Consider the following 27990-nt stretch of genomic DNA (forward strand, 5'->3'; position numbering starts at 1 on the left):
ATTATGAGTGCTGTGGTTTTACTGACTTTACACATCATTATGTATAATCAGTATTATTATTTAAAGCAATTAATAAAGCTTCGTTTTCACCAGTTGAACTGTTATTGCACTATTGTGTCTAATCACTGCATCACCGCTACACTTGTTCACTACAAACCACTTTGACACAGTGATTCATTCGACTTTACTGAGAAAAAATCTAGCGTGGATATTTTAAAGAAAACAAAATTTAAAAAAAGAATAATGCACTTAAAAAAAGTTGAATTTTGATTAAGATATCATATCAATCACTGTTAACCAAAGAATATATTGTAATCTGACAATGAAATACACTATATTAATTTTGCTGCAAGAGAAACAGCATTTTTTAGAATGAAATCAGAAAATTGATGCAAACTGGTTGATCCAAGAAGTTTATTTGTGAAATAATCTATTAATGGGAAATTTAAAACCTAGATAATATGCTTCAGATTGTACTGCTCAGATTGTAAGCATACATTCCTCAAGGGAGTGCGTGTTTGAAAACAAGCAGTAGAATTAAGCTTGTGCTGAGGGGGAAATTGGAATCAGAAACAAAATCAATGTAGACTGTGATCAATTGAGTCGAAAGTGTACTGCCACTGCAAGGCAGGGAATTGAAGAAAAAAGATTTACACCTGCAGAATGCCAAGTCTGTTATTTTCCAGCTGGAATCCTGCAAAGCAGTATCTGCAGCTGGTTATTTTGCAGGGATACAGAAAGAACGTTTTGATTTATGGGTTCCCTTCTCTGTCTTTGCACATGAACATGAAACAAGGTCTGGAGGCGGAATAAAGGGGTGGCTGCTCCTGTGAATTGAAGTGTGAAGCCTGTGTCTGAATTTGTCTCAATTAAGTAGTAGAAAGAAATCCACGGGTATTTACACTGTGACTATTGAGAATAACTAGGTGCCTGCAGCAAACTGATGAATAACTTTTACTGTATGCGACAATTCATAATCAATTTTTCCTCTTGCTACAGTACTTTTAAATAGGAACTTGGGACCAGTCACCAAAGAAAGATGAGACATTTGAGGTTACTTATTTACAGTGTGTCCTGGCTTACTGTAAAGAGAGTTTTTACTCTATTACTCATCAGAACTTAAGGAGATCTCACTGCTGGGCCAGTGTGCCGGCAACATTTGCGGCAGCTTTTGAAAGAACACTAAAATAGTGAGTGTCATGTAATAGTAGTGAAAAGGGTTGTGAAAACAATAATACAATAGGAAACATTTTAATATTCTACAACCACACTGGAAATTTGCAGACGGTCCCTTATCGGCTGCATGGTATATGGTATCCTCCCAGCAACCTGACCAAAAATCCTCATAACACTACTGGAAATGTGTAGCTGTGCAGGGTGTGTAAGTGTACCAGTCCCCTGTGCTCTGTGCTGATGCAGTGCTCTGTGCAGGGTGTGTAAGTGTACCAGTCCCCTGTGCTCTGTGCTGGTGCAGTGCTCTGTGCAGGTTGTGTGTACCAGTCCCCTGTGCTCTGTGCTGATGCAGTACTCTGTGCAGGGTGTGTGAGTGTACCAGTCCCCTGTGCTCTGTGCTGGTGCAGTGCTCTGTGCAGGGTGTGTAAGTGTACCAGTCCCCTGTGCTCTGTGCTGATGCAGTGCTCTGTGCAGGGTGTGTAAGTGTACCAGTCCCCTGTGCTCTGTGCTGGTGCAGTGCTCTGTGCAGGTTGTGTGTACCAGTCCCCTGTGCTCTGTGCTGGTGCAGTGCTCTGTGCAGGTTGTGTGTACCAGTCCCCTGTGCTCTGTGCTGGTGCAGTGCTCTGTGCAGGGTGTGTAAGTGTACCAGTCCCCTGTGCTCTGTGCTGATGCAGTGCTCTGTGCAGGGTGTGTGAGTGTACCAGTCCCCTGTGCTCTGTGCTGGTGCAGTGCTCTGTGCAGGTTGTGTGTACCAGTCCCCTGTGCTCTGTGCTGGTGCAGTGCTCTGTGCAGGGTGTGTAAGTGTACCAGTCCCCTGTGCTCTGTGCTGGTGCAGTGCTCTGTGCAGGTTGTGTGTACCAGTCCCCTGTGCTCTGTGCTGGTGCAGTGCTCTGTGCAGGTTGTGTGTACCAGTCCCCTGTGCTCTGTGCTGGTGCAGTGCTCTGTGCAGGGTGTGTAACTGTACCAGTCCCCTGTGCTCTGTGCTGGTGCAGTGCTCTGTGCAGGGTGTGTGAGTGTACCAGTCCCCTGTGCTCTGTGCTGGTGCAGTGCTCTGTGCAGGGTGTGTAAGTGTACCAGTCCCCTGTGCTCTGTGCTGATGCAGTGCTCTGTGCAGGGTGTGTGAGTGTACCAGTCCCCTGTGCTCTGTGCTGGTGCAGTGCTCTGTGCAGGTTGTGTGTACCAGTCCCCTGTGCTCTGTGCTGGTGCAGTGCTCTGTGCAGGTTGTGTGTACCAGTCCCCTGTGCTCTGTGCTGGTGCAGTGCTCTGTGCAGGGTGTGTAAGTGTACCAGTCCCCTGTGCTCTGTGCTGGTGCAGTACTCTGTGCAGGGTGTGTGAGTGTACCAGTCCCCTGTGCTCTGTGCTGGTGCAGTGCTCTGTGCAGGGTGTGTAAGTGTACCAGTCCCCTGTGCTCTGTGCTGGTGCAGTGCTCTGTGCAGGGTGTGTAAGTGTACCAGTCCCCTGTGCTCTGTGCTGGTGCAGTGCTCTGTGCAGGTTGTGTGTACCAGTCCCCTGTGCTCTGTGCTGGTGCAGTGCTCTGTGCAGGTTGTGTGTACCAGTCCCCTGTGCTCTGTGCTGGTGCAGTGCTCTGTGCAGGGTGTGTAAGTGTACCAGTCCCCTGTGCTCTGTGCTGATGCAGTGCTCTGTGCAGGGTGTGTGAGTGTACCAGTCCCCTGTGCTCTGTGCTGGTGCAGTGCTCTGTGCAGGGTGTGTAAGTGTACCAGTCCCCTGTGCTCTGTGCTGGTGCAGTGCTCTGTGCAGGGTGTGTAAGTGTACCAGTCCCCTGTGCTCTGTGCTGGTGCAGTGCTCTGTGCAGGTTGTGTGTACCAGTCCCCTGTGCTCTGTGCTGGTGCAGTGCTCTGTGCAGGTTGTGTGTACCAGTCCCCTGTGCTCTGTGCTGGTGCAGTGCTCTGTGCAGGGTGTGTAAGTGTACCAGTCCCCTGTGCTCTGTGCTGGTGCAGTGCTCTGTGCAGGGTGTGTAAGTGTACCAGTCCCCTGTGCTCTGTGCTGGTGCAGTGCTCTGTGCAGGGTGTGTGTGTACCAGTCCCCTGTGCTCTGTGCTGGTGCAGTGCTCTGTGCAGGGTGTGTGAGTGTACCAGTCCCCTGTGCTCTGTGCTGGTGCAGTGCTCTGTGCAGGGTGTGTGTACCAGTCCCCTGTGCTCTGTGCTGGTGCAGTGCTCTGTGCAGGGTGTGTAAGTGTACCAGTCCCCTGTGCTCTGTGATGGTGCAGTGCTCTGTGCAGGGTGTGTGTACCAGTCCCCTGTGCTCTGTGCTGGTGCAGTGCTCTGTGCAGGTTGTGTGTACCAGTCCCCTGTGCTCTGTGCTGGTGCAGTGCTCTGTGCAGGGTGTGTAAGTGTACCAGTCCCCTGTGCTCTGTGCCGGTGCAGTGCTCTGTGCAGGTTGTGTGTACCAGTCCCCTGTGCTCTGCGCTGGTGCTGTGCTCTGTGCAGGTTGTGTGTACCAGTCCCCTGTGCTCTGTGCAGGGTGTGTGTGTGTACCAGTCCCCTGTGCTCTGTGCTGGTGCAGTGCTCTGTGCAGTGTGGGTGAGTGTACCAGCCCCCTGTGCACTGCCCTGTGTCTAATGTCCATTTTCTTACATAATGAGAAGGTAGCTGACATTTTATAATAATAATAATAATAATAATAATAATAAATAATAATAAATAATAATAATAATAATAATAATAATAATAATAATTATTATAGCGCCTTACACACCGATGTGTCTCAAGGGGCTATACAAAACACAAACCAGCATTACAAAAAAAAATAGAGATAACATCGATCGTCATAAAAGTACAATATATTATAATAGTGCAGACTGTAGTCAAATCGAAGAGTTAAAAAAATACAGTGGAGAATAAATGTGTCTTAAGGGTACTTTTAAATGTGGATTGTCTAATAAAAGTTGTTAGTGAGTGCCAAAGAAAAGGAGCAACTCAGCTAAAACTTCTCCCTCCGAGAGGAACATGTTTTAGAATCATGCATTTTAACAATCCAGAGTTAGACGATCTCTCAGGGATGTAAGGGTTAAGAAGGTCCGTTATATAACAACAGTAATAATTTAAAGGAAACACAGGACTGGATAGGAAGCCAATGCAAATGCCTAAGGACCAGGGCAATGTGTTCTGGCTGCTTGGTAACCGATAAGAACCCTTGCCGCTGCATTTTGCACCATCAATCGATGTAAAGATTGAACAGGAAGATTAACAAAAAGAGCATTGCAATAATCCAAATGAGACGTAACAAATGCATGAACGAGAATCTCAGCATCCTAGGGGGCAGGAAACGACACACTCTGGCCATTTTCTTTAAGTAATAAAACCCTGTTTTTACCACTGAAGAGGTATGTTTTTCAAATAAAAGCTTTGAGTCAAGTTGAACACCTAAACTGCAGACTAACAAAGAAACATCTACATCTACATCACCAAAAAGAACATGAAACCCCAATAAAAAAGCAAAGCTGGCTATTAAAACTGTTATGAAAACGTATTGGTTGGATTGAAGTACTCTAAAACTGTGGTTAAAAACTGCCATGCATAGTCTGGAATATAATATGACAAAAAAGTTTTGCCAAAACTCTTCTTCATTTAGTTTCAAACTGACTTTTCATTTTGAACCAGTTTAGCCAGTTTAGAACAAAGCTTCAGGCTGCAAACATGCTTGTAAAGGTAGCTTCAGTTGGTTGATTCATATTCAAATTAACTACAAAATAACCCATAGTATCATTCCTGCAATATGAATGCCACAAAGTATAAGGAATTGATGTGTAATTATTGCTGTAATCTGATTGTCTCTTATTATTACATTATAAATGGTATTACGGCAGCAGGTCTAACAGGTTTAAATTTCCTTGAAGTGAGGCTCAACACTTGATTGACCTCTGGTTACATGCACCTTCATTAGCACTAATCTTGGAATATCTAATATTTTTTTTAGGTAAGAAAGTCCAGGATTAGTGCTTATCACAGTCTGTGAAAAATAGCAGGATTAGTCTAGAACGGATAAAACTACTCCAATCCGATAACCCCAAATGCAGGCATTACTTCTCCTTTGGATATTGTAAAACAGAAATAACACACTAGTGCTCCGAATATGAAGTTGTCACTTTATAATCGTATCTAATCTTTAGACTCATATATCTGGAATTCAGTTTAACCGTTTCAGAAGGTGTCTTCTGGAAGCATTTGTATTTCAAATCCAGGTAAGTGGAATGTGTGATGCTTGCCTCTAGGTGGTGCTCTTGGATATAAAGTTAAGATAGTTGCATGTACAGGACTGTATAACATCTCTTGGCTTTTAAACAGGTTGAGCTCTTTAAAGAGTCGGGACAAAATGTATGTATGCTGTTAATAAAAACCCTACAAACTGACACTTATACATATTATCTTCCACAATGACAGAGACATGGTCATGCCTATCCTCTTTTTAATATGACGCACTTTGCCTCCGCAAAGACTTTTAAAGACTGAAATTAGGTGCTATCATTTGGGTATGCAACTGTGGCAGAGTTTGTAAAAATCTAACATTTCATAAAAATAAAGCAAAATAAAAAAACAAACTTATTTGTCTTTTTTTTTTTTTTTTTTTTTTTTTTTTTACTTAATAAATATTGAATGGTTAACTGTCTTGATTCAAATACCAAGCCTCCTTTTGCTAATCAGGAACCAGATCCATCCAGAAACTCATCTCCACTGTCCAAATACTAAAACAAAACAAAGTATACGTAACAAAATGAAAGGTGCTCTGGCATCTATCACATCATAAAATACGCTGCACAAACCTAAAATCATTATAACAATATAATACAAGCTAAACGTTCACAATTACAGCTGAACCATGAGAAATAGTTGACGTGCCACCAGGATAGAACGTGGCAACCACTCTGTGTACCACACACAAATCTTTATATAGAAGTAAGACGGCAAGTCTTAACAAAACAGTAGTGTGAGTCCATGTCAGTTGCTGTGGTTACAGTATTTCAATTTTCTCTGGAGGCTAAACTACAGCACTTTGTTAGCGTGTCTGTTTCCAAATTAAATTACATTCAAGTTGGCTGCCTGAAGTCATATCACCTGCAAACCATATCTTTGACATGGTGAGGACTTGCATGGGGGTCCTCTTTGTAAAATGGGTTTGGTGGCTCGGTGTGGCCACTGTCTCTTCCCTCTGAGACAGAGATCAAGCATGGTGTCAGAGGCGCTGCACTGCAGGAGGTGGAGTTCCTAGGATGAGATGTTAAAGGACTACTAACCAAGGTTCTGAAATCAATTTTCTTGTCTTATTAGCACTAGCAGTATTTTCACTCAGAGATGGCAATAAGACTCCCATCGCATAGCATCTCAATCCATTCCTGGTTGTACTACTAATAAGAAACACCTGAACTTGGTAGCTATAAACTGGGGCTAATTGATCACATAGTAAAACCTGGAACAGGTGAAACTGCTATGCAAAAGGAGCTATCCCTAAAATAGTCCTGAGAGTAATTTAATTTGTATAACACAAAACTGACAGTATTGCTTATATAGGGAAAATCATGGGACAGCTACTTAAGAGATTCATGCTTCCATTGTTCAAAAGCACACATTGTAAAATAAATATGAACTGGATGCACTACTCCCCAACACCAGCCAAAATCCGGTTGCAAATCCTATATCGTCATATGATGGCTCCACCCTACAGCTAAATGCTGACGTAGCGTAAACCCAGCAGATGTGAGGTTGAGCACTAGGAGGAGGAGTTTACGAAGGATTCTCGAAGCTAGCTTAGGTACAGCACTGTTTTTCTTGATTTGAATAGTGATGTTTTAAAATAAGACAATATTTTATATTATAAGCGTTTCCAAATAGCCATTCAAAATGAATAATTCCAAAAGGAGCGAGAGCGAGTGGCAAGGGCTGGTCAACGAGGTGAGTACGACGCGACATGTCATCTCTGCAGCCTGAGTCAATGCAGTGTTCCATCTGGAGAGGAATTGAACATGTCGTATATCACCTGTTGTGTTGCATTACAGGACTGTGCAGTGTGTCATGTTGCATTGTGCTTGTACTGATATTTTATATTTATATATTTTTAAATAATAATATGAACTGGACACAAACTTGTCAAATAAAAAAAATGCGGACAGTCTTAAATCAACATCCTGGTGATGTGTGACATCAGCCTAATAAAATAAACCATGAAACTGTCGGACAAATACATTTAAGTAAAAGTGGATAAATGTATTTACTTATTTAAATTGCAGTACATTATTATTATTATTATTATTATTATTATTATTATTATTATATGTTTGTTTGTCAACAGCAGTTGTCGTCACCCTAAATGGTTGTTGTGGGGGTGGGGGGTGGCACATTAAAGGCGAGGGTTAATACAGGACAAGTACCATGTAAGCATAACAATAACAAAGCATGTATTGGTTCGTAAATGGGTGAACGGTCAGGTCTTATTGGATACATTTCGATGAGCTACTCCACAGGGTCCAGACATTAGAAAAGACACTCCACGGTAACAATTACGTTCAAGACCTGGACTGAGTCTCCGTTAGGGGGTGGGGGTGGGGGGGTGGGGTGGGGGGCTGTATATTGAGGCTAATGCAGATTACATACAATAAGTCAATAGTGGTTATATACTGTATGCTGGCATAGAGGTGGATACAGACTGCCTGTATTTATGAAAGGGACATATCAATGGCTACACCAGCAACGCCAGGAACATGCAGTGTTGTTTATTAGCGTTTCATTTTTGGAAGTTTCTGCATTTTCTAACCTGAAAAGCAGCGCATATGATTTCGGGGGTAATAAAGAAGCCATGTAAACTGTTGCTGAATATTTTCAATGATGATAATGTTGTGGAAAGAAGCTGTTCACTCCGAAAGTGGGTTTGTGTTGGCTCCAGAGGCTTTCTGATTACGCCAGGTGATCAAGACTTTGTTGTATCTATGGTTACTGTAAGCATAGCAGCCCAGGTTTTAAGTGCAGCAAACCCATTTTAAATGGATACTGCCAATGTAAAGTGTCCTTGTGTAAGAAATGTACAGGATACTGTATACACAGCACGCTGGGAGCCCACCCACTTAAGAGGGATGACTAAGGAAGACTTCAGACACACATCCAGCAGAGCATGTCAGTTGCCATGGCATCAATGATAATGCCAGTAGCTGAAGGGAGAATTCAGTTAATTGTGCATCTTGCTGAACGTGAAAACTTTTAGAGGGGCTGTTACCATGTTATCGGAGAAGGCAATATGGAGACCACAGTTTTGTATAGGGAAAGATAATGAAAGGATTTGTTCCTGGTAAAGGCAATTTAGAAATGAATACCCTCAGTTTTAAATTCAGCACTGCATAAAGTTCAATATATTTAATGCAGCAATATTTTTACACTTGAATCATTGACTGATCAAACCAGTTTGCAATTTGTCATAGTATTCGCAAGAGCCGGCCAGTGGTGTTGGGGTGCATTTGCATGAGAAAGTGGATAGGAAACAAAAGCTTGAAAGAAGAGGGCCTTTTTCAGTGCTGTATCCTGCTCCCAGTCGGGGTGTCAGAGTTTCACTTGTTTAGGTATGATATTAAAAGTACCAGGTATATGATTGTCATTCACAATCCTGTTTTCAATATGAAGGCATATTGGTTGTGCATTATACTGTAAAGATTGTGTGAATAGAGCATTAACGCTTTAAATTGCCTGGGGGGGGGGGCTACCTAAGGAGAGGAATTGTGTAAGGTAATCAAGGTCATGCGGAAACTGAGTTAGTAGCAGCTGGCACTTACGTGTAAGCAAGTGTGCTTTTATCGGAGATAAGAGAGTTAAAGAAGGTGACAGAGGTTATTAATTGATTTTAAAGCCACTGCCTGTTGTATTGGTTCAGACAGTTTACAGTACCTATCAGGCAAAACAAAAACCGAACAAAGACTGATGATAGGAGTAACCCTCAGATAAATTGCAGCTGGTTAGCAAGTCTCAGATCCTCATTTCAGTTGTATTTAAATTACAGGGGATCTTAGTTCTTGTTTTGTGACCACTTCTTCGCCCTCTTACGGACAAACCCAATAGGAATGTGTGATGATTGCAGGTACAGTGCAGATCTTTTTGTACATTTGTACCTTTTCCTCCCAACCAAAACCCAACTTCAAATTAATGTCTATGGAAATGAAAAAGGCTTATGCTGTAAATTGTGTCAAACAGTATGTGATGAATCATATACTGACAACAAATACTGTATGGACAACAAAACGCTGACATTGTGTTCCTTTGTAAACTTTAAAAAGCACAGTGAGTTCATAGTTACTCATTTTTTTCATCCCTGGGTGTGTAACTGGATTTCCATCCAGCACAGATGACAGAACACTGGCAATGCAAGGCCACTCCAAGACACAGTAGCCTACTGTGATTCAGTTGCAATGCACATGCAGGCATGCAGAGTTGTACAGATGCAATATGCTTGTCTCCTGCGGCACAGCAGAATGTTGACTGCTGACTAGGTGTTAAGGAGGGCATTATGTAGTTTAGATGGGCAGTTCCATTTAGGAAGTTTATCATTAGTCTAAAACCCCTTGTTAGAGGGTCTGAAGTTACAGGGATGTCAATATACAGTATGACCTGATTCATTTTACACAACTCTGAGTCTTTATTGGGATCTCTGATTTATGATTTTGGTTTGTGCTATGTATTTTCTGTTGAATAAATGCTTTAAAAAAATATTATTATTTTTTTTTTAAATTGTCTCCATTTGCTCCTGTTTGGAATTTAGTTTTAGCTTTGATGGGTGTTATTGTCTTTTGCAACCTACACTATAGAGTTAAAAGCTTCTCCATAACCAATTTCCCGCAAAGCAGTCGGTTTTGTAAAGCAAAGGCAAACCTCAGGACAGTTTGGTTTTATGCCAGTCTATTCTTGGCTTCAGGGGCTTAAACCAGCCTTAGTGAGACTCATACAGTATGCAAGTTATATAACATACATGTTGCATGCTTTCTAGCGACAAGTAGCAAAATGCTTTTAATTTTTTTTTTGATCTATGTTTTATTTTTGAGTCCCTGTCAAATTTACTATAAGGGAAAATGTAGGTAACTATGGAATGTTGCTCTTCTAAATACAGCAGAGTGTGCTGCATTATTCAGACTGCGCACTAACATTCGTGTTGTCACCCCCATACAAACCTAAAAATAATTAAATATTTCAAGCTACCAAGCTTTAATATATCAGATAATTCACATAATGCCTTCTATACTGCGCCTGTATAAAATACTGCTTTTCTAATGTGGCCTCCCATTTTGATTGCAGTATTTGGTGTGTAAAAGGAAGCTGGAGAGTAAGAAGGAAGCCCTGCTGATCCTGTCCAAGGAGCTGGACAGCTGCCAGCAGGAACGAGACCAGTACAAACTGATGGCCAACCAGCTGAGGGAACGGCATCAATCTGTGAAGAAGGAGTACAGAGAGCTCATTGTACGACTTGCTGCCTACTTCACAATGCTATACTGTAGTACTGCAGGGCTTTGGTGTATGAGTTCCAGTGCGTGGGATATAGCAGAGGCACATATCAGTTTACAAATACATTGTGATTGTGATCGTGCTCTTCTAGGACTTTATTAAGGACTCGTTATTGAGAGGTATCTGATTCTGGTAAAATATGGAGATGCATGTCCATCTGGCTTTACGTGTGTGTGTGTGTGTCTGTGTTACAGGGAGGTAAGATTAGGGATATCTAAAAAATCTCCAAGGAGATAAGCCAAACTGAGTTTTTCTCCTAAGTATGATTATAAAATGTTGGAGTTTAGATAGACCCTCCAGGTCTCTTTCTGTACTGTGATGTATGCCACACCGATTGTGTCTGCCCATGAATGCTGACAGGCCTCTATATATTTGGTTGTGAAATGGAAGTTAATTATCCTCTACATTTTCCTTCTATGTCATTTCTTATCTTTTTTTATATCAATTATGGGTGTGCTTTGTGACTGTACTGTTATTTGTGCTTAGATTATCATTTGCCATGGGCATACTAACTATTCCAGCTTCTGAAAACCCTCTTCAAGTCTGGCTTTCTGAATCCACGTGGGGAAGCATATGAGAGGTGCACAGTGTTCAGCTATGGGCCACATCACCTCCCCTCAATCAGCTTTCATGATATTAAGTAGATATAACATTTAGCATTAGAAAATGCAGGTGACATATACCTTTAAATAACACTGATATACAATAAAAATTACTAATGGTATAAATTGTCCTTTTTTTTTGTAGGATGGGGACCCTTCTTTACCACCTGAAAAACGAAATCAGGTATGTCTGTTATTAACCAGATAAGAACTGTTAGAACTACTTCAAAACCATGTATCCAGTCTATCCACGCATCCAGTCTATCCATGCATCCAGGCTCTGTCTGTCTGTACATCCGTCCATCTGTGTGTCACACTTACTCAAGAACACAAGAAGTTATTCCAAGTACATATCAGCTCTACCATGATACTAGCATCTCATTTGCATATTTAATAACATCTAGGTCATCTCATTTTCATTTAACTGCTCATTGCCTTTTCTTATTCTCTACTATTCTTCTGTATTCTTCTTTTGTCATACGTATAGCTCTAATTTTTAATTCACCTCTGCAGATGTATGTTGTTGTCACCCTCCGCACCACAGGCCAGCTGAACTCCAGTGTTCCAGCTGCAATCACACCAAGTGACATGGAGCACAGGAAGTGATTAGGAACCAGCTAGTAATATCTGTACCAATGTGCTTGGAAGCATTTTGAAATACTAAATTTAAAAACAAAGCACCAAAAGATTTTATCAGAATACAAGGAAGACAAATCGCTGGTTTGCTACAATAAATAAGAAGTAACAAAAATAGATTTCAAAGCCTTGGTTATAACTCGTCTAACCCAGCAGACAAATTACAGCTAAAGAACACACTTTTTTTCATCTTTATATCTGGTACACCCTAATGCTTTAATTCTAGGGCTTCCATAGCTCCCTTAATTACATCAGTAAATCACAACTGTCAAAAGGACTCTGCTGTTTTTTTCAACGCCAGTACAAAGAAATATGTCCTAATAAATGTGCCCAGACACTCCATAGACATGGAATAACTCTAATTAGATCAGCTTGAGGCTCTGCTTGGGTTAGAATTGGAAGTCTAGCATTTGAGGGATTTTCAAATATTTTAAGGCAATGGCTAGGGGAAAGCCAAAGCCAAATAAAGCAAATGTCATTTTTTTTTAGGATTTATGTCATGGCTTTTGCTTGTTATCCATCATTATTTCTTCCAAACAATTTGCAGTAATATCTGTTAGTATTTTTAACCTGCTGTTTTTGTATCGAAATGCATTATCTGACAAGCCGATGAGCCCATACACCATATAGCCAGAAAACAGAAATAAAAAACGAATTTCTGGTTTCAGGTTAATCTTGCCCAGCTGTTGAGAGACTCCCGTGAACGCAGTAAACAACTGGTAGAAGAAATAAAGGATTTGAAGCAGAGGTTGGGAGAAGCTTATGGGGATAACAAGGTGTGCCATTATTAATCTCATTGAAAGCAGCAAGACACATGCACCCTAGAGGTAGCAGCCTGGCTGCGTAATAAAATACTGCGTGCAAAATTTAGGGCTGAAAGCAGCTTCTTCTCTTTCTTAATTGCCCTTTTTTGTATTTGTATTAGTCAGCAAAACGTGCCTGCCTGTTGCATTTCTTTTGATATCTTTTGTGTGTAAAAAGATAAATTATATAAAGTCATAAGATTAATAAATATATCGGGTCGGTCAATTAGCACCTGTGCCCTGTGTATTTTGTAAGTTTGTAAAATTTGTCATCTCGGGCAGATGTGTTAGATCATGACTGATTGAAGATGGTAGATGCTACTGATGTTTTATGAGAAACAAAAATAATGTCTTATCAACTACTCTGGAAAACAGATGCATCCTTTCATATTCTCCACCTGACTTCTCTAAACTGTCTATTCACAGTGTGTTTTTTTTTTTTTTTTTTTTGCCTTAAAAAAATATCTGATTTTTTTTTTTTTTTTTTTTTTTTTTGTAAATTGGGCAAAACAATTTTTTTGAAATTAGAACTTAAAGACTAGAGAAACACAACTACTGCCTATTCCAAGCTGTAATTAAATCCTTGAATCTCACTCAGAGCAAACAAATGAAACTAGTTATTACATTGTCTGTTCAGTGCATACACTAACTATGTTCTTTATAGACTGTATTTTGTGCAAAGTAACATTGGCAATGAATCAGGTTAAGAGATTTGCACATTAATACAAAAATACTTCAAGCTTGTCTAATATTTAACTTAGTTTCTTTTCAGTACTTGTATATTTTGCCCCACAGCTCCTCAGAATGACCATTGCCAAACAAAGGCTGGGTGATGATGAGGTGGGAGCTCGTCACTTTCCTGCACATGAGCGTGAAGACCTTGTGCAGCAGCTAGAGAAATCACGGGAACAAGTAAGACACCTCTGCTTTCACATTTGAAAAGTAATAATTAACATGAATGTGAATAAATAATTTTGTAGCTTAAATAATTCTGTGTAAAATACATTAGGTTAAGGAGTAATACATTTGTATTTCTTCTTTATTACTGTGTTTATGTGATGTCTTTTCTGCTTTTGGTTATCTCCATGCAGCACTAGATTTGAAGTTTTATCTAGTCTTTTTTGGGTGGTTTAGCAATGTCACAAACTGGTAATTTGTTTAAAGCCTAAACATATCACTTTATTTTTCAAATTAAAATGGAAGTCACCATTTCTGATAGAGGAGATTATATGTAAGATGAAACATTCATCTCTGATGCATCAGAAAAATACTTAAAGTGAAAATAAAATCTGTTGTTTTTTTTCTATGTGTGCTTCTTCCCGACTGTTGACCAGTTTGATTAAGTTACCCTTAACTATTCTTAAAATAAGTAGTCATTCTACCCCTAGTATTCCGTTATGTTCATTCATATTGACACCCACAAGATAACATAAAGTTAGTTGGGTGTTTAAAATGTTTGTAGAATACTAGTAAACATTCTTGATGGCTTGGCATACTGCAAATGTATAATTACATTTTTTCCTGCTGGAAATGTAATTTGTTTTTCAGGTATTCTAATTTTACTTCCACTGATTTTAGGGATTCTAAATACATCCTTATGGAAGAAGCTTACATAGGAATGACTACTGGCACAGTTAGAAGGGTGCTACTTACATTTGACAAGTCTCATTTATTCCCAGTCTGCAAGTAACCATTCAATTCTACTCATTTTCAGCTTTTTCAGCTACCTATTGAATGTTCTCCAATATGTTTTAATAACATTGTGGTTATTAGTTGATTGACTCATTTACACTTCTCACTTCATAACATTTCTCTATCTGGATATAACATAAAAATGCCTTCCTTAACAAAAAAAAAAAAAAAAATATATATATAATATATATATATATATATATAGTATTTTTTTTTTTTTTAATTCTGTAGAATGAGCAATTGGAGCAAGACCTCCAAGCGTCAGTGGATGAACTACAGGATGTGAAAGCCGAGCGCTCGTTTTACCAGGAAAAAGCCAACAGACTGAACCTAGAGCTCAATCAAGTTCTCGGAGGGCATGAGAACCGCATTATTGATGTTGACGCTCTGTGCATGGAGAACAGGTTTGTGTTATTTATTACACTGAAGAATGAAACGGGGCCAGTGGTGCCAGGCATTCCCTCTCCTTCATTGGCACAATTTACTACAGTTCAGATATAGAAAAGGAGTTGAATTAGATACAGTAGCAATTTTATGTAGCCCTCAATTCCAACAACTGTTTTTGTTATGACAGGACAGAAGGTGTTAAAAAAGAAAGAATTTCAAATCTACACTCACAAATGTTCTATGTCTACAGACAGGTGTATATAAATGTGTTTTCTTTCTCTTTCAGATATTTACATGAAAGATTAAAGCAAGTGCAGGAAGAGGTTAACTTGCTCAAAACGAATGTTGTCAAGTACAAGGTGCAGCAAGTTGTTACTGTATATATGACATAACAAAAAAAACAATGCTCCTATATTTTAACATGGAAAACATATGACATTATTTTGATTTGTGCATTGATCTTTTAGAATGCCCTTGAACGAAGAAAGAATTCCAAAACAAGCAGCAGATGTAGTAGCAGTGCCCTCACTGGGGTTCTGTCTGCCAAACAAGGTAGGCTGCTATTGCTTCATCATTGCAGATAAACAATTTAAGAGTTCACTAACTCGCAGCTGTACCAACTTGTACTCTGAACTTGTGGACATTTTCTGAAAACATTTTCAGTGTTTGGAATGGAGACCCCCAAAGCATATTGAGTGAGTGATGACAGTTGTTTGCAGAAGTGTCACATTTTGTTGAATTACAATAATGTATGCCCAGTTTTTCAAACAACAAGTTTTTCAAAGCTGTAGTAGTTAAACTTAACACTGTTATATGAGGGGGAGGTTAAATGTCAGCAAAACTTGCAAAGAAAATGTACAAAATGAAATTTACTGGTTGCATAAGTATTCAGCCCCTTAAGTCAGTACTTGGTAGAAGCACCTTTTGCAGCAATTACTGCTATGAGTCTTTTTGGATAGGTCTCTACTAGCTTTGCGCAGTAGGATGGTGAAAGTTTTGTCCATTCTTTATGAGAAAATTGCTCCAGTTCAGATAAGTTTGTTGGGGATCGTCGATGGACTGCAATCTTCAAGTTTTATCTTCAAAATTTACGATTGGATTCAAGTCAGGACTTTGACTGGGCCACTGAAGAACATTAATTCTCTTCTTGTTCAGCCACTTCAGTGTGGCTTTGGGTTTGTGTTTCGGTTCATGGTCTTCTCTGAAATGTGAATTTCTTCCCCAGTTTCAGTGTCTTGGCTGAATTAAAAATGTTTTCCTCAAGGATTCACCTGTACTTTCCACCACCCATTCTCCCCTCTATCCTGACAAGCTTCCCAGCCCCTGCTGAAGAGAAGCATCCCCATAACATAATGCTGCCACCACCATGCTTGACAGCTGGGATGGTGTTGACTGGGTGATGTGCAATGTTGGGCTTGTGCCAGATGTAACGCTTGGAATATAGACTGAAAAGTTAAATTTTTGTCTCGTCTGACCACAAAACCTTTTTCTACATGTCTGCAGTATCAACTACATGCTTTCTCGCAAACTCCTTACGTGCTTTAAGATTAGGCTTTTTGAGTAATGGCTTTTTTCTTGCCACCTGTCCATACAGGCCAGCTTTGTGTAGGGACCGGCTTATTGTTGATGTGTGAACCCTGATTCCCATCTCTGACACTGAACATCTCAAGGTCATTGTTGGCTTCAGAGTGACATCCCGAACCAGTTTCCTGCATGCCTGGCTGCTCAGTTTGGGAGGGAGAGCTGATCTGGGTAGTGTCTGGGTGGTATCTACCTCTTCTTAATGATGGACTTCACTGTGCTGAGAGGGATAATTGGCGCCTTTGAAATTTTCTTGTACCCTTCTGCTTTTTCCCAATCTACCACTTTATCCCTGACTTGTTTCGAAAGCTCCTTGGTCTTCATGGTTGGTTTGTTGGATCACTATGTGAGTTGCAGCTTGAAAGTCTTTTATACCTGGGGGATATTATGTACAAGTTAAACCACTTTAGTACACACAGGCTGAAACCAGTACTAATTTTGTGACCTTTCAAACAAATAGCTGATTTAGGACAGCATTAAAAGGGGTTGAATACTTATGCAACTGAGATTAATCTGTTTAACTCTGTAAATTGTACTTGTTTATATTCTATATACATTTTTTAACTTCATCAATATGGAGTAGTTTGTGTAGAGTCTACATGTGAAGTCTAAGGGGGGTGAATACTTCTGCAAACCATTGAAGGGCTTTTGCACAAAACTTTTTGTGCACATTGTATTTATTTTTTTAATACACTGCAGTTCAATCTTCTCTGAATCTTTATATATATATATATAAAGATTCAGAGAAGATTGAACTGCAGTGTATTAAAAAAATAAATACAATGTGCACAAAAAGTTTTGTGCAAAAGCCCTTCAGCTTAAAAAAAAAAAAAAAAAAAAAAAAGCCTACACAGCCTTTTGTGTACATTAAATTTATTAGAGATTTATTAGAGTTAGAGATAAAGTAATACAAATGCATAGATTAGGGAAAGGGTACAAAATAATTTCCAAGTGTTTGGATATCCCGGTGAGCACAGTTGGATCAATAATTAGGAAGTGGAAGCTGCATCACACCACCCAGGCACTGCCAAGAAAAGGCCTTCCCTCAAAACTCGGCGCTCAAACAAGAAGGAGACTTGTGAGAGAAGCCACAGAGAGGCCAAAAATCACTTTGAAGGAGCTACAGAGTTCAGTGGCTGGGAGTGGAGTAATGGTGCACCAGTCAACCATATCAAGAACTCTGCATAACACTGGCCTGTATAGGAGGGTGGCAAGAAAGAAGCCGTTACTCAAAAAGTGCCATCTGAAAGCACATCTGGAGTTTGCCAGAAAGCATGAGAGTGACCCAGCTGCAATGTGGGAAAAGGTTTTGTGGTCAGATGAGACCAAGATAGAGCTTTTTGGCCAACACTCAAAGTGTTATGTGTGGCGCAAACCTAACACTGCCCATGCCTCAAGACACACCATCCCTACAGTGAAGTATGGTGGTGGCAGCATCATGCTGTGGGGATGCTTCTCATCAGCAGGGACTAGGCATCTTGTTACAATTGAAGGAAGAATGGAAGGAGCAAAATACAGGAAAATACTGCAAGAGAATCTGCTTCAGTCCACTAAAAAACTGAAGCTTGGGATGAAATTCACCTTTCAGCAGGACAATGATCCCAAGCACAAGCCAAAGCAACATTGGAGTGGCTCAAGAACAAAAAGGTGAATGTCCTACAGTGGCCCAGTCAAAGTCCTGATCTCAATCCCATTGAGAATCTGTGGCACTATTTGAAAATTGCGGTCCCCTAACGTCGTCCAACCAACCTGAACATATATATATATATTTTTTTTTCAAATTAAATACTTTACAAAAATAAACCAAAATAGTGTGTGTATGTATGTATATGTATGTATGTATATGCAGCTTTTGTACATTTCTATTCTGTTTCATATATTTTGCAGTTCAGGAATTGTTATCCAAAGACAGTGGTTGCAGTTTGCCCGCCACCCCTCAGTCCATATCAGACCTGAAGTCCCTGGCTACTGCTCTCCTCGAGACAATTCATGAGAAAAATATGGTTTTACAACACCAGCGTCAAACTAACAAGTATGGAGTGATTCCGACTTTATCCTTGCATATTGTTTTGACAAAGTAGTTCTTGTTGCCAGTTTTCATGAGTGTATACTGTAAGTCAGCATTTTGTTTCTTAATTTGAGCAAACGGATATTCATAGTCACTGATGTGAGTGCTTCAGGGTGATTAAAGATAACAGTAATGTAAGGTCGGAGATTGTATTGTATATCCTGCCAGCATTCTAGTGGGTGACCTTGAAACAGAAACGCTAAGTGGAACTTTGTGTCATTCCAATATGTCCCATAGGATTAGGATTTGTTAATAAAGCCCTGTACAATTCCTATTTATTTATTTGAACTTGAAACTCTTTTTAGTAAGGTTTAATGCAGGACGTAGGCAGATATAAAGAACACAACAATATTAAGCAATGTTATACAGTACAGCAGAATCATAGTTATTTAGGAATATCCCACTGAATTGTATTTATAAATACAAATCTAAAAAGGAACTTTAAATAACTTAACACTTAGATACCTCCCCATTTATTTCTTCTGCCATTAGGGGGAATTCCTGTCTGATTTTCACTTAGACCCAAGATGCTGTATACTTTGTTTTGTTTGCTTGTATGTTTGTTTTTTTTTTAAACTTCTTGTTTACTTGCGGTGATTTTAATGACAGGGTTATGAGAGAGGTGTTTTGTGTTCTTTATAGTGTTGGGGTCAGGTGTCAGATTAGCTCGTCAGGACCTCATTAACCCTAAACTACACTTGAACAAACTTCACACCGTTCAATTTGAGTGGGAAAAAAAATAAAACAAAAATGGTTGTCGAAAATTATGAACAAAAACACATGAAGTTGTAATAAGGAGGAGGGAGGAAGCTGTGATACTGTTTTCTGTGTGGTGGAGGGATGCATTGTGGTAGAGGTACCTCTTACAAAATTCAATAGCAAGCTCTGCCTTTTTTTGATTCAGTTATTGTTTGATTTGAAAGGATTTTGGGCAATCGTGTTGCAGAACTTGAGAAGAAGCTGAAAACATTGGAAGTGTCTGGTTTGTGGAGTCTCCCAGGTCAGTAATTTCATATATTAATTCCCTGTGTTGAGTAGATGAGCATCTTAACCTGTGTTACTAGTGTCAAATTGAGTTCCACTATTTTGCAGTGGCTAGCAGAAGCTGTTTTTTGTTCTGATATGAAACTGATAATTGTAACAACATTTTCAATTAATCTTTAACACATCCACCACCTTACATGTAATACTTCTTACCTCATAAGAATTTGTTTTATGATGCCCTAAGTCTGATGATTCTCTGTCTAGCTGTCTCAGGCTTTTTATACAGGTATTTTATACATCCATCATAGCTGTGCATATGGCATTCACACTTATAAAAAAAAAAAAAAACTGTCAGTAGGAAAAAGAGACAAAACACGGCATAGAATTGTTAAACTAAGGCCTCTTTAATGGACAACACATAATATACGGTATTTGTGAGAACCTGTGTCTGTTTTGTTTTTTTTTTCCTGAGAAAGACTGGATTGAAGTATTAAGCCCACTGTTTTTAATGAATGAATGAGTTCACTCAGCTTTCAGTATAATCTGTATTGAATTTAATGGAGATAGTTTGCTGTACGGTACTGTATGTTTACATTAGTTGGTGTGTTTATGGTGGAGAGTTTCTATGACTTCCCACAGGATATTACTCTTTGCTGCATATTACCCTGTTTAACCCATTAAATAGATATGGGAACATAGCCAGTGCAGTAAAGGGTTAAAACATTTTCATAGTCGTTTTATTCATACCTGTTTATCCAGGCAATGCTTCCCAACTCAACGTAGACTCTACTTTATCAGAGTTCAGTACCCATAGTGATCTTATTGTGTAAAACATGCATATTTAAGTAAGTTTTCTTATGGCTTTCAAGGACGAAATAATCTAAGTCGCATATACAAATACATAGTCTGCAAGGACTATAAGTATACTATTACTTTTAGTGGTTAGCTATTAAGTATATGCTGTTTTTTTTTTTTTTTTTTTTTCCCCCACTGGGTGTATTTACAGATTATTTTTCAAATGATCTGTACATTCAAAAACATCAGATCACCAAATCCCTTCTAGAATGTGAAATATTGTGTGTTAAAATGTTTGAGTTTTTTATGCTGGTGTTTTTTTGTTTGTTTGTTTGTTTTTGAAACCCAGTGCATTGCTTCGTGTTTTATTCTGGGTGCTTTAATCTGTGTACTATGTCCAGTCTCATGTTGTTTTTCATCAGCCGTGCATCATGGTTAAATGGTAGCATATCACTGTAACATGAAAACTCTCAGCACCCAGCCCCAAACAGTTGATTACTAACAGAATGAATAAAAGAGTAGCTAACTAGTGTCTTTCTTTTCCCATTGCTGTCCGAAGGCCTGACATACAACGTGTCATTGGGATTAGGGAGTATGTTTGTTTTTTGTTTAATGAGTAATATTCCTTTTCTCATTGGGAAATGCATGAGCATGGGTTAAATCACGTAAAAACAAATCCATAAAACAGAATGTGTTTTCATGCACTATGACTGTTTATGTGGGTTCCCTTGTCTTATTGTCGTTGTTTGGCAGAGATGAAGAGATGATCAAATTGAAATAAGTTCCTTTTGTTATGTAAAATTGAACACCCCATTCACAAAGCTGTTATTTGAAGAACAAATACTTTTTTTCTGAATAAAATGCTCTTCTATATTCATATCACTTATAAACATTATTTCAATTACTAGTAGCAGATCAGCTTAATAACGGGAAAGGTTTAAAAACAAAAAAGTATAAAACAGTGAAAACGGCCATACTATACCGTACCATACATGCTCGATATAACGCCCAGTGTCGACTGCCCAGCCTTATTTATATTAGCCCCAGTAAAATATTGTACAAATAAACAGTAATAAAACATGTTTAATTAAACAGGTATTGACGGTTTTGTAATATTCTGTTAGATTCTGTAGCTGCAAGCCAATATGCAGAAATACAACTACTTCCATCCTACAATCTTCTTTGTCAGATAGTTCTAGAATTTTTTTCTCCACTTAAAACCTCAGACAGCTGCAGCATCCACTGCAATGACCTCCATCTGTAATCAACAAAACGTTCTAAATACCTGTGACGATCATGTTGACGCAACGCTGAAAACTACCGTTGAGTGTAGGTATGAACCCTATGTAACCTGCCCCTTATATTGGATTGCAGGCAGGGTTCCCTCCAGTGTTTCATTGCCGTTTTTGTTCTTGTTCCCTAAATCTGCAGTTCAGAGGGAAAAAAAAATGATATGAAAGTGAATTGAGAGAAAGATTACTGAGAAAAACCAAATAAGGTTAATGTAGTGCCTGTGTTTTTTCTTTGTAACAATAAAGAATGTTTATAATGCTTTAGAACTGTAGCATATAACCATTTATTAATTACAGCTTGACTTTACAGTGAATATAAACTGCAATGATAAGAAGGGTTATTTATAACTTCAAAATGTAAGAGAAACATCTCTGAGTTCAATTCATAACCGCATGTTTCAGATTTAAAATAATAAATACATTCATATGGTTTGAAATTAAATATCAATTTAACATGCTGGTTGTCACAACACTCTTTAAAAAGCCTTAACAAGTAAATAGCTTTAAATTAAAAAAATATGTACAATCTGTGTGTGTTAACCTCTCATTGCCCGGTTTGTAATAGTTCCAGTTTCACTGTAAGCTCCCCCTGCTAGACTGTTCCATGAAGTCTGTGAGAGTGTGTGACCTATCCAGTCTCACAGAGCTACCTGTAAAGCCACAACTCCACATGAATTTCTTGGCTGATGAACTTTAAGACAATGGATAATTATTATAAACAGTACTGAATTTAACCAGAAGCCAAATATTTGAAGGCACTAAAAAAAATAAAAAATAAAAGTACTGTTCTTTTTAAATACTTGTCAATATATGTTCCTTGTTTAGAGTCTGCAATTTTAGATTGGTCCTAATGTATTCCAAATTCATATTATTATGTGCTTTATAATTATTTATGAGAATGTACTACAATAATCCTTGTACAAGGAATTGTAGAATATTGCTTTTAGTTCCTCTAGTTATTAGATAGGGAATTGTGCATTTATTGTAGACATAATAACAGTGTGTGTGTGTGGGTGTGTATATATATAATATATATATATATATATATATATATATATAATATATATATATATATATATATATATATATATATATATAACATTTAACTTATATATATATTATATATATAGCTTAGCTTTTCAAACTTTTCTAAAACTAGGAGGAAGGGATACCATAACATTGACTGAGCCAGCTCTCAGTGTGAGTCAGAGGCCCAGGTCCCCTCTGCTTCAGTTAATGGAGCCACAGCTGAAGGCAAAGCCTTCTGAAGGTAAGTGTGTAGCTTGTTTCAGCATTCATTAATAATGAAGTCCACGAGCAGCAAAGTCTTGTAATTAGAGTGCATGCTCTGGGAGATTTCATTTTTTTAATAAAGCAAAATAAGTATTGATGGATAAGTACCCCTTTCAGTGAAATGCCATGGCATTTTGAAATGTTAGTGGATTCTGCCTGATGACATTCAAAACGTGTGGTCTATGATGGCAGTAATCATAAATGTGGACATTCCACATGCTAAATTAAAACGTGTCTTTCAGTGCCACCAATGCCCAAACTGAGTGGAGTATTTAACCTTTTGACTGATTTCTTCAAACATATGGGTCAATAATTAAAAAAAATTAGAAGAGGTATTTTGGTTTAAGACCTGTTACTAAAGGCATGTTGGTTTAACAGGAGAAAAGGCCAGGTCCTGCAGAAAATATGTTGTAAAGTTCACACTGTTTCTAGAACTGGCAGTACATGCCACTGGAATGCATTAGTAAACTTTGGCAGTGTTCTCCTGCGTATAGCAAGCTTTGAACTGAATACATCTTATTGAACTGTGGAGCAATGTGCTGATTCAAGGTTGGGGCTTTGGTATAATAGCAAAAACAACTCACTTGCTGTTAAAAAAAAAAAAAAAAATCTAAATACTTCAGCACAGACATTTTATATAAATACTCATGCTTGGCTTTAGCTGAATACTTGATTTCATTAAACATGACAGTACAGTGCATTTGTTTTATAAACTAGGGCTGCAACAACCAGTGCATTTTGCTAGTGGAGTAGCTGGTGCCAAACAAGCCTTTTAAAAGCTTGAATATGAAATGAAGTATACTGCATGTACTTTTTACAAAAGAATATTCAGAATTATTGCATTTTACTGTCAATTATTGTATGCGACTGTGGCAAAGTGGCTGGTGGAGGGGAACAGGTATAGCAGTAATGCGATGCAGGAGTGACAGGCAGACAACGATATCCAGTGAAAAAGTGCTTTTATTTGTAATCTAGATCTGGTGACCGTCAAATGATAAATCCCTGGCTATACACAACAATGTGTAAAGCGCGGGGATAGCAATAACAAGGCACAGTCGCGAACAAAAACAAGCACACGGTCACCAGTCCTGGGTGAGTGCAAACGTGCGTGTGCGGTGGTGAAGACACGGGTAATTCGTGACGGTTGGTGCAGTGGTGATCCGGTTCGTGCTGACCCTCGCGACAGCTCGGGATTTGTGCGTTTAGCTGTCTAGTGGTGAAAACACAGACAGTTATTTACACAGACACAAACAACACACAACACTCTTTCTTTTCTTTTACTGAGAGCTCCTCTCTCGATCCTTCTCTCTCTCCAGCGTTTTACCCAAACGAAGGAAAAGATCAGCGTTACCCCGGCCCCTATATGTAATCCCGCATGATAGCTAGGTAAACGGTTGCAGCTGCCTTATTACTTGCAGCTGCCCCTCGTTTACCTTTCAAATCAATACGGTCTTACAACAGAGTCTCGCTTCTTTCCAGGCTGACCCACTTCCCGGTCCTGGAAACGAACTGTCAGGCCAGCCCTTCCAGATACTTCTCCTTTCGTTCTTTAGCGCCCTAACAGGTCGGGAGGAAGATTTATCACCAGAACTCATATTTCTGTCACAGCGACACATTCATTTATTTATTTCAGTAGAAAAAAGTTCTAATGCACCCTGGAGACTTTCCCCATTTGAAACTAATTAATTAAATTAGCAGTGTCTTTTCTCCATCTAAAGTGTCTAAATGATTTTCAGTTGAGATTTGTTTTTAATTTATCCAAGACAGGTGTATAATTAAGCATCCCGGCGATAGCAGTGGGGGTGGCAGTCGCTCGTACACTGTGTCTGTATGAACGTAGGCCACACTTCAGAGTTTTGCATATATGTATAGAACCCCTTTCCCAATGCTGATGAACCTTGCTAAGGACAGTATTTAGGTTATTGATTAGTATCAGAATCTAGGAGGAAAGCACAACTACCAACAAAGTATACACAACACAAAGTATTGTGTACAGGAAGACTTTTTTTTGTAGTACAACTGCATGCATACTGGTAGTTTTTTATTTGTTAGGGGGATCTGAGTTTGGGCAAATGTAGAAAACAGATTTAAATCATGTAAAAAACAGATTTAAATTATGGGCCAACATTAAGAAAAACACAGGATCTGCTAACCAGACAACATAATGAATGCTATCAGAAAATAATTCTGTAATTACACAATATATTTATTAATTGTTATTTTAATTATACAAATAGAGCATGCAGGGTTTTATCAACAAACAAACTACAGGTCGTGAAATAATATGCAGACATTTTCTTGAACAAGCGTGCAATGTTGTTTTATGCACTCCAAAAAGAGGGAGCAAATAGCAAATATCCACCATTGATGACCATATATGACCATTAATCTCCTGTTTCTCTAACAGGTGATAGTATCGAAAACAGTGAACCATCTGCAAGAGAGCAGAGCACAGCTGATGAAGACCACCCTAAGAACTCCCAGAGTTCACAAGCAGGTCCAGATGGTGACATGCCGGTTTGTTCAGACAGCCCGGAGCACAACACAAGCAATGTTCCATCTTTGCCCCACTCACCGCTGGTGGAGGAGATATACAGGCGTGGGACTGAGATAGTGAAGATGACAGAGGAACTGGCAGCTGCAGAGTTAGAGTACAGTGACACTGAGAGCCCTACAATGGTGGAGTGTTCAGTGGCAGCTGGAGCACAACTGGAACTGAAGTCACTGGAGCCAGAGTTTCCTCTGGACAGTCCAGCTGACTTCTTAGGTTCTGAGGGTGACCATGTCACTGCAGCTGATCTAGTAGAAGACAAAGATGCTGACACAGCGAACACTGTCTCCAGCAGTGAGGTAGCCAGTAATACCACAACTGAATTGAACTCCAAAATATGCAGCCCCTTGCCCTCAAAAGAACTGCTTCAAAATGAATTAAGGGAAACTAATGAAAACTATTTTGCAGAGAATGTTGCATAGATTCTTTTCGTTTTTGTGAGCCTGGTGGCTGATAGTGAAGATAAATAAGGTATTCCATAAAGAGTTGTTCTTAAGACTGGAACTTGGGTTGATTTTTTTTATGGTTTTAGAATGAAGTTCTAATGAGTTTTGGGAAGAAAAAAAAAACTGAAACATACAGGTTTCCGATTTTTGTTGACATTTGTCTTAAAGGTAAACATTACATGAGAAACACGGAACACCAAGACTGTTGATCGTTAAATGGTTTTTGAAATTTGTGCATTTTTAACTGTAATATTAATTATGAAGCTGTTTACATAAACCGACATTCAGAAGATTCTTGAGGGCTTTTATTCAGAGAGTATGTTCGTTAATTATTTTGAATATATTACATTTAAAAGCATGTTGAGGGTAAACACAGCATATGGTTCCTGTTGATCTGCATATACTGCAGCTGCTGGACTTACTTGAAATCATGTGAGGAAACTTTTCTGTTAAATCGAGGTAATGCGGATTCCCACATTTCCCCTCCTGTTCAAAGGATATAATCCCAAACCAGTTACAGTAATGTAGTAATTCACATAACCTTCAGTAGCAAATAACACTGAGCGAAATAAATGCAAATCTAAAAATTGATTTAAGAAACAAAAGGTTTTGTGGCAACTGCTGATTTAACGGAAAACCTTTTCTGAAAGTTACCTTGCATTTTCATGGTCTTTATGCATTTACAGTAGCAGTAATGCAAAAACTGTAGGCTACTAAGATTGGCTTTTATATGAACAGCTTTGTAGACTTGCCTGGATTAATGGCAGGTTCATTACAGGTTTTATTGTACAATCACCCTTTTTTCAGGGGGTAAAGTATAGTTTTGCTGGAAATAATTATGTGACAGTCTTAATTAGGTATTTATTAAAATTTCAGCTAGAGCAGCTAAAGATTATAGCATCATTTAAATTACATCAGTTTTTTCATTAAATTCTAGTGTTATTATTCTGTAGTTGCTAGGTTTTTGTAGATGTTTCATACCATTGAATGAAACTGACAATTAGTCAGTCTGCATTTGTACAACACAATAATTTTTCCTTGATATTTATTAACAGGACATAGTAAGAATTATATTTGAACTGAATAATGCTTTATTTTTGGATGTTTAGCATTTTGCAAAGCTGGTTCAGTTTTTGTTGTGCTGTTTATAATATCTTAAACAGTATTGGGTTTATTAGCTACAGTTCTTGAAAATGCTATACCTATTGGAAACCATAATTGCACATGTATAAATGAAGGAGGTGTTTGAGGAATTTTTAATCCATTTTCATTTGGGCTTTTATTTCACATACAGTACAACAGAGTAAGGTACAGGATTGAAGCATGTGTTAGTGCTCCATTGGTCCATTACAAAATAAAAAACTACAATATGTCTACAGTGTACTAACTCTGGATTTCAACCAATATACGTGGTCTAGGTTTTGAATTGGAAGAAGATATGGGAAATATTTTTATTTTGATCATATTTTAGGTTCTCATCTGTTTATCTGTCACACTTACATGTACCTGGAGAGCCACTTATTCAGTCATCATGAAACTGTGTTGACATTATTTGGCCTCAGTTATTGATAATATCTGATTCTGGGGAAATAGGGGATGTCTGGCCCATACATCCATAAATCGTTGTCATGCATTGTCTGCATATATCTGGAGCACTGTTTATGCAATTGCCATGAAACCATATATTAACCTTATTTATCTTAAGTATAACCTGTTCCGCAGTACAAAGGGCCGCCTTATAAAGGGGGACCACTGTATATGCACTATCGGTTTAGCTGTAACTCGTAACTGAGGCACTGTACCAGTTACTAACTTCTGTCTTTTGTCCATTCAGCTTCAGAACATCATTGCTGTATTTCTGCATAACGTTAAAATCTTGTTATGATTACTTGCAACTCTTAAATACACTTCCTAACCAAACGTACGGAAGAAGTTAAAAATAAAAAATCAAATCAAAGATTGGACTTTGCCATCTCAGGTAATAATTATATTGTTTTAATGTCTTGAAAACTGGTTACTGCACAGTGATGTTGTTGTTCAAAGTGTTTTAATATTTTTTCCACAAATTGTATTTTGCATAGGTTGCATTCTGTGTTATGTAATTGAGGCCTAGTTGTCTCTTTGTTACATGAAATAAAGGTCATCAATCAGGCATGTCTTTCTTAGTTGTGTTGTTTTTTTTTATGCCATATTTTTGTT

At 38.7% G+C, this 27990-nt stretch overlaps 1 protein-coding gene across 4 annotated transcripts; it reads left to right on the forward strand.

The window, feature by feature from the left end:
• Positions 1-6877: 6877 nt before the first annotated feature.
• Positions 6878-27943, forward strand: LOC121329732 (coiled-coil domain-containing protein 149-like). Of its 4 annotated transcripts, none has more exons than XM_041275486.1 (13): positions 6878-6939; positions 10455-10616; positions 11409-11447; positions 12568-12675; positions 13498-13614; positions 14626-14798; positions 15068-15140; positions 15249-15333; positions 18250-18394; positions 19354-19430; positions 20769-20801; positions 22661-22771; positions 25202-27943. In XM_041275486.1, exons 2-13 carry the CDS (start codon positions 10557-10559, stop codon positions 25765-25767), a joined length of 1587 nt encoding a protein of 528 aa, XP_041131420.1. In that variant the 5' UTR covers positions 6878-6939; positions 10455-10556; the 3' UTR covers positions 25768-27943. The 4 variants fall into 4 exon arrangements, with proteins under 4 accessions (XP_041131420.1, XP_041131395.1, XP_041131404.1 ...); XM_041275461.1 differs by having other exon boundaries at positions 6885-7079; XM_041275470.1 differs by lacking the exon at positions 20769-20801 and having other exon boundaries at positions 6885-7079.
• The last annotated feature ends 47 nt before the right edge of the window (positions 27944-27990 follow it).

This window comes from Polyodon spathula, chromosome 2 (assembly GCF_017654505.1).
Source record: "Polyodon spathula isolate WHYD16114869_AA chromosome 2, ASM1765450v1, whole genome shotgun sequence".
Taxonomy (NCBI): Eukaryota; Metazoa; Chordata; class Actinopteri; order Acipenseriformes; family Polyodontidae; genus Polyodon; species Polyodon spathula.